The 7,929-nt window shown below is 44.0% G+C and overlaps 1 protein-coding gene across 1 annotated transcript; it reads left to right on the plus strand.

Annotated features, from left to right (window-relative positions):
• Positions 1-235: 235 nt before the first annotated feature.
• LOC125379984 (procathepsin L-like) lies at positions 236-5,195 on the plus strand. Its single transcript, XM_048395919.1, has 5 exons — positions 236-543; positions 783-966; positions 3,230-3,426; positions 4,010-4,241; positions 5,072-5,195. Exons 1-5 carry the CDS (start codon positions 301-303, stop codon positions 5,158-5,160), a joined length of 945 nt encoding a protein of 314 aa, XP_048251876.1. The 5' UTR covers positions 236-300; the 3' UTR covers positions 5,161-5,195.
• Positions 5,196-7,929: the final 2,734 nt, after the last annotated feature.

A 7,929-nucleotide genomic window follows, 5' to 3' on the forward strand; every position in this document is an offset into this window, starting at 1 on the left:
ACACACACACACACACACACACACACACACACACACACACACACACACACACACACACACACACACACATACCACACACAAGCACACGTACACACACACACACCACAAACCACAAACACACACATCGACATCCGACAACTTCTGAACTGCTCCCCGTGTGTTGTACAGTTGACCTATCTGTTGATAGATAAAGGCATAAGGTCATGTTTACACGTATCATGTGACATGGGTTATCAGTTCAAGTAGTACGTATGTAATGACCTTCATTGAACATTCAGCATATTCCTACAACCAACAGAAATGACGGCCTTATGGCAAACACTTCTTCTACTGGCCATTACTTCCTCCTCCCTCGGAGCGCCTCAGGACTACTTGCAGCAGAGATGGGAGGAGTGGCAAGTGACGCACGGGAGGAGGTACAGCAGCCAGGGGGAGGAGGAGGGGCGGAGGAGGGCGTGGCAGGTCAACCAGGATCTGGTGGAGGCCCACAACAAGAGGATGGATGTGGGCTTCTCTCTGGAGATGAACCAGTTCGCTGACGGGGTACGTGTCAGTTATAGAACAAGGGCATCCATTTTATTTCTTAGCCAAGCTTAAGAGGAAATACAGGGAAATAAGTATTAATATATATAAATGAAACATACCTTAGATGAGAATACAACTGATAAGTTAGCTGTAGTTTAAGATAAGGCGAGAGATAGAGAGAGAAAGAGAGAGAGAGAGAGTCTGTAAACCCCACCGTTGCACAGCTCTATCAGTTCGACCATTTTGTTTTGGCTCAGATCCTTCAAGAACGACATCCTGTTCTTCCCGCGGTTCAGCCTCATTCCTGGACAGTTGCCAGAGTAGACGACGTCAAGGTATCATTAACCCCACCCCCTTCTTTTGATTGGCGAAGTAAAGGGGTCATCTCCGCAGTCAAAAACCAAGGAACTATCGGCAGTGCAGACGCCGTCGCATCAGAAGGTTGGCTTCATCCCACATGTGATGCTATTTTACTCAACTTTTGATAGGGATATACCTACCATTCCAAACATAACCTACTGGAAGACACAGACGAGAATACTCCTCTGAATATGTATGAGCGGAACAGTCCATTCTGAATATGTATGAGAGTGAGTGAGTGAGTGAGTGGGTCTAATGCTGCTTTTAACATTATTCCAGTTATATCACGGCGTGTCAGCTTAATGTGGGAGGAAAGCCCGAAGTGATGCAGGTCTCAGACGTTTACCACTTCGGTGAAACCCACGAGCACGGGTATGGTGCTGACAAACCTAGAAACATAATTGGGGCGAACCGGGATTCGAACCCACAATCATAGGTTTCTGGCGTGCCAAAGGGACGCAACTCTGCACAGCGAATTGCCGCTTCTTAGACGACTGGGCCACCCGTGCCCCAATATGTATGAGAGGAACAATCCAATCTGCATGAGAGGAAGAGTCCAATCTGAATATATATGAGAGGAACAGTCCAATCTGAATATGTATGAGAGAAACATTTAAATCTGAATATGTATGAGAGGAACAATCCAATCTGAATATGTATGAGCGGAACAGTCCAATCTGGATATCTATGAGAGGAAGAGTCCAATCTGGATATGTATGAGAGGAACAGCCCATTCTGAATATGTATGAGAGGAGCAGTCCAATCTGAATATGTATGAGGGCAACAATCCAATCTGAATATGTATGAGAGGAAGAGTCCAATCTGAATATGTATGAGAGGAGCAGTCCAATCTGAATATGTATGAGAGGAACAGACCAATCTGAATATGTATGAGCGGAACAGTCCAATCTGAATATGTATGAGCGGAACAGTCCAATCTGGATATGTATGAGAGGAAGAGTCCAATCTGAATATGTATGAGAGGAGCAGTCCAATCTGAATATGTATGAGCGGAACAGTCCAATCTGAATATGTGTGAGCGGAACAGTCCAATCTGGATATGTATGAGAGGAAGAGTCCAATCTGAATATGTATGAGAGGAGCAGTCCAATCTGAATATGTATGAGGGCAACAATCCAATCTGAATATGTATGAGAGGAAGAGTCCAATCTGAATATGTATGAGAGGAGCAGTCCAATCTGAATATGTATGAGCGAAACAGTCCAATCTGAATATGTATGAGCGGAACAGTCCAATCTGGATATGTATGAGAGGAAGAGTCCAATCTGAATATGTATGAGAGGAGCAGTCCAATCTGAATATGTATGAGCGGAACAGTCCAATCTGAATATGTATGAGCGGAACAGTCCAATCTGGATATGTATGAGAGGAAGAGTCCAATCTGAATATGTATGAGAGGAGCAGTCCAATCTGAATATGTATGAGCGGAACAGTCCAATCTGAATATGTATGAGCGGAACAGTCCAATCTGGATATGTATGAGAGGAAGAGTCCAATCTGAATATGTATGAGAGGAGCAGTCCAATCTGAATATGTATGAGGGCAACAATCCAATCTGAATATGTATGAGCGGAACAGCCCAATCTGAATATGTATGAGAGGAACAGACCAATCTGAATATGTATGAGAGGAAGAGTCCAATCTGAATATGTATGAGAGGAGCAGTTGAATTTATGAGCGAGTGGTTGTTGATGATCATTGCTGACGCTGTTGATAAAAAGATTGATGATGATGCTCTGCTTCCCGTGGAGTAAAGAAGGTTTTGACTGAACGAATAACCCTTCATGTGTGTAATGTTTGCAGCAATGTGCGTTCCGAAACACGATGTTTGAATAACGCTATATCTAAGCCATAAATAGCGTCTCAACTGTAGGTTTTGATGCCAGTCAAATGAGGTGAGGTGAAATGGGGTTTAACGTCGCGTCCAAGATTATTGCACTCATATAGCGACGTGCATGTATGTGTATGTGTGTGTGTGGCTGCTTGTACTAGTCCGGACTGATGATGATTTATAGTGCTAGCTCACTGAGATACCATGCAGCAGTTTAACATGAATACCCCACTCAGACACAGTATACTGACTCCGAGCCGACCAGTCCTTGTTTTAATCCCTTAATGCCGAGCGCCAGACAGGGTAACAACAAGTACCATCTTTTAACGTCTTTTGGTATGACGCGGCCCGGGATCGAACCCCGGACCTTCCGCTCTCCGGGCGGACGCTCTACCACTAGACCACGGAGGCGGTCGCCAGTCAAGTGATTCATCACCTCACACACTCTATGTTCTTAGTCAGAGCAGAGGCAATTTCTTATTTTGGTTCCAGAATGCATGGAAAGTTGGAACACGATAAATACCGGGAAAATGGTGAACATCAGCTACCAGGAGATCGCCGATTGTTGTCGAGCCCAAAACGACACCGTTTTTGACTGCATACACAATATTGGCGGCGTCTGTGGCGAGGGAGACTATCCGGTTACTACGGGGCAGTGTCAGAATAATACGTGTCACCCTGACCTACAGGTAAGATCAAGGTCAAAGTATAATGGTCGCTTTTTGTTCATCCATCCATGCTGAAAGCTTATCAATTATTAGTGACCTGGCAGTCAAAAATAATATACTTTTGCCGTGGTCTCACATCAGACAAATCAATGGTTTATTTTACGCAACACACGCTTCATTGTATCCATCGGATCCGCGTTTTAGTCAGACAAGCATGTTGCCTGGCAACGCGATCATAGAACCCATTTGTACCAAGAGTGAGTGCTATGTTGTTTTCTCAGTCATGAAGGGGCGGTGGGGTAGCCTTGTGATTAAAGTGTTCGCTCTTCACGCCGAAGACCCGGGTTCGATTCCCCATACGGGTACAATGTGTGAAGCCCATTTCTTGTGTCTCCCCGCCGTGGTATTGCTGGAATATTGCTAAAAGCGGCTTAAAACCCAACTCACTCATGAATATTCGAAAATATTATTAGTAACTGCTGTATTTTAAACGGTTCAACGAAACAGTATGGAAAAGGGACTTACATTGTAAAGGATTACTTAGAATGATCTTCAATACAACATCCAAAATATTTTGCATGTAAATTTGCTATTTTATCTTCAGATACAGGGCGGTATAAAACTTCCGCCAAGACGCCCGGATCTAATGATCACAGCCCTACTTCAGCGCCCCCTACTGGTGTACGTAGACGCGAGTCACGTGACCTTCCAGCTGTACGAAGGCGGTGTCTACAGTGACCCCAACTGCAGTACGGAGAGAGTGGACCACGCCTTGCAGCTCGTGGGGTACGGACAGAAGGAGGGACAGAAGTACTGGATCTGTAAAAACAGCTGGAGTGAGTATTGCCACGCTTTCTCATTTATAGGCGCGCGATTGGTCCAGTTGTCCAAGGCGCCTCACTTAGCGGTGCAGAGTTGCTTCCCTTGGACGTTCGAGAAACGTATGGTAGTGGGTGCGTGTCCCAGGTTCTCCCTGGGTATGTTCAATCACAATTCCCGTGCTCGTCGGTTTCACTTAAATGGTAATCGTACAGACCTGCATCACTTCGGGGTTTCCTCCAAAATAAACCTGCTATGTTGAGTAAATAGTGTTGGAAGCGCCGTTAAACTTACACAATCAGAAAGGTTGTACTTGTCTGGTTTGTTTGTTGTTTGACGCCGCACTCAGCATTATTCCAGCTATATGACGGCGGTCTGTAAATACTCGAGTCTGGACCAGACAATCCAGGCACTGAAATCATGAGTATCGATCAACGCAATTGGGATACGATGACATGCATCAGCTAAGTCAGCGAGCCTGACTTCCCGAATCCGTACGTACGACAAACATAGGTTGCTGAAGACCATTCCACCCCGGAATCTTCTCGGGGACACTTGTCTGGTAATGACATGAAAGTGTCGACACACACACACACGCAAAATGAGAGACATACACACATCCACCTACACACAGACACGCACACAGACACACACAGACGAAAACACACAGACACACATACGCACAGAGAGACACACAGACACACATAGACGGAGACACACACAAGTACACATACGCACAGAGACACACACACACACACACACACACACACACACACACACATAAACACACACATTAACACAGACACAAACACAACCCTGTGACAACCTTGTATTCTACATGTTGCAGGTTCTAGATGGGGAATGGACGGCTATATCTGGATACGGAGAGGATCTGACGAATGTGCCATAGAGTCGTATGTTTCCTATCCCTACTGACCTGTACCACTGTAAATAAACACTCGAGACACTTGCGTCACATTGCTGTGTTCCAACTAAACATATAAGTCAGGACAAGAATATATGGATGAACAACTTCTTTATTACAATTAAGAGCGACGTTTCGGTGTAGGTTCTAACACCGTTATCAACCAAGTTCTGTTAGAACCTACACCGAAACGTCGCTCTTCAACCATAAATGCTTATCCTGACTTAGTACTCCAACTTCTTAATGCCTACCAAAGTTAACTTATAAGGACTCGTCAATTATATACAGAGGATTGATGGCGTTGGGGTGAGAGAATCTACAGCATGATGCAAATGAATGTCTACAGCGGTTTGTACCATCTTCTCTCATCCGTTCACCCGCGCTGAACGATGCCACTTTAATCGTTTCTTGTGTTAACGATTAAATAAGCAGTCTGTGAAGTTTTTTGACATCAATATATTAAATAAATAAACTTCAATATGTTAAGGGAGTCCCCAACATCAATCAATCCATCAAAAGTTTACGAGGGCTGGTAAAAACGTTCTAAACCTGACTGACTTTCAACTATGAGCCATAACAAAGTGAACTAGTCAATGTAGTACATTGTTTGAGTGGTTCATTGCAAGTGTATTTGGTCTGGTGAGGCCGTTTGTATATCATATATGCCCTAGCTATTCCAGGGTTAAACGTTTGATAGCAATGTTTAAGGCTGGGAGAACAAGGCGGGATGATGACCCAAGGTCCAGACATCCCTCAACTTCCATCAATGAAGATTCAATCAAGGGGATAGGAAAACTTACACTGTCAGATAGACGTAAAACCACTGCTGAACTTGAGGAAGACACAAATCTAAGCCATGGATTCATTGAATCTATTATTCAAGAACATTTACAGATGACTAAGGCATCTGCTCGTTGGGTACCAACGTTTCTAAATTCTGATATTAAGGGAAAATGAACTTACATTACCAGATAAAAGAGCTAACTGAGGAGGATTTCGTCAAATTCATTAAGAGATTCGTAACGGTTGGTGAAACATGGGTCTACCACTATTATCCCGAGTCAAAACGCCAGTCCATGGAATGGCACCATTGCACTTCTCCGGCATCAAAGAAATTCAAGTCTTCAAGATCAGTGAAGAAAGTTATGGTCACTGTGATGCAAAGGGTGTGATCCTTGTTGATTACTTAGAAATTCAAAAGACTATTACCGGTGCCTAGTATGATGAGTTGCTTCATGGCCTTAGAGATTCTATCCAAAACAAAGCAGCGAGGAATGCTGACTGCTGGAGTTCTACTACTTCATGATAATGCCTCTTCTCCCACCTCACGACTTGCATAGGCGGGTTCGAAGAGCTTCCTCACCCACCATACGCGCTAGACCTGGCACCAAGCGATTACCACCTGCTTCCTTCCGAAGAACACCTTCGTGGAAAGCGCCATGACGACAACGATGACCTGAAAGCTGCCGTGAATGGTTTTTTTAGGGTGGCTTCAGAAAACCTCTTACTGGCTGGAATTGAGAAGCTTCACCATCGATAAGAGAAGTGCATTGAAAAGCAGGGAGATTAAGTTGAAAAATTAAATTATAAACACTTTCACAATTTGTTTGTTTGTTAAGCTTAGAATTTTTTTACCAGCCCTCGTATTCATATATAATTATCAGTAGTATATCTTATCTAACACAGGATATCATGAGCATGTAGACATACTGATAGATAGCAATTTTCTCAGGTTTCTTAGGGGGCGGTCGGGTAGCCTAGTGGTTAAAGCGTTCGCTCATCACGCCGAAGATCCGGGTTCGATTCCCGACATGGGTACAATGTGTGAAGCCCATTTCTGGTGTCCCCCGCCGTGATATTGCTGGAAAATTGCTAAAGCGGCGTAAAACCAAACTCACTCACTCACTCAGGTTTCTTAGGGCGTTATTTTATATGGATTCGGATTGGTAAGTGTAGCTATTATCATGCAAACAACGTTTCAGCTTTGTTGTCCGTCTGACACCGTAAAGGAAGATGAAAAACATTTTGAAATAATAATTCAATTCACAAATAAAGACAAATGTTTCAAGTTAGACGCATGAATAACTCTGTACCACCTACATGTTCGTGATACACATTAGCTTATCCAGAGGTTCCTGACAAGAAGTCGAAGAAGGCAAATGTTTTAAATGGCCGCTACCAACCCCGTGAGAATTCAGGGTTAGAGTGAGTGAGCGAGCTTAACGCCGCTTTTAACAGTATTCCATTTATATGGAATTGACAGGATGTTTCTCTTGTTTGAAAACAAACGCGCTCATTCAGTGGGTGAATGAGTGAGTTGGGATTAGCTTTGCTTATAACAGTATTCCAGTTATATCGCGGCGTGTCAGCTTAATGTGGGAGGGAAGCCTGAAGTGATGCAGGTCTCAGACGTTTACCACTTCGGTGAAACCCACGAGCACGGGTATGGTGCTGACAAACCTAGAATCATAATCGGGGCGAACATGGATTCGAACCCACAATCATAGATTTCTGGCGTGCCCAAGGGACGAAACTCTGCACAGCGAATTGCGGCGCCTTAGATGCCTGGACCACCCGTGCCCCCAATTTAGGGTTAGAATTGATCCTGAGCAACCAATGCTGATATTAAGATATAACTTAATGAATTGGGTGGACTAGATTGATTACTTGTCATCGTATTCCGACGTGAATAGTAACTCATAATATCGATCATGGGGTTGTCTGGTCCAGACTCGATTATTTAATGGTCGTTAGCTGGTTTGTTTCTTTGTTTGTTGTTT

Source organism: Haliotis rufescens, unplaced genomic scaffold (assembly GCF_023055435.1).
Source record: "Haliotis rufescens isolate VD_foot unplaced genomic scaffold, xgHalRufe1.0.p SCAF_15, whole genome shotgun sequence".
In the NCBI taxonomy this organism is placed as follows: domain Eukaryota; kingdom Metazoa; phylum Mollusca; class Gastropoda; order Lepetellida; family Haliotidae; genus Haliotis; species Haliotis rufescens.

Coding starts and splice junctions, on each gene's coding strand:
- LOC125379984 (XM_048395919.1), top strand. CDS start 301: ATGACGGCCTTATGGCAAACACTTCTTCTACTGGCCATTACTTCCTCC. Junction 967..3,229: donor AGACGCCGTCGCATCAGAAG/GTTGGCTTCATC, acceptor TTTTGGTTCCAG/AATGCATGGAAAGTTGGAAC. Junction 4,242..5,071: donor GATCTGTAAAAACAGCTGGA/GTGAGTATTGCC, acceptor TACATGTTGCAG/GTTCTAGATGGGGAATGGAC.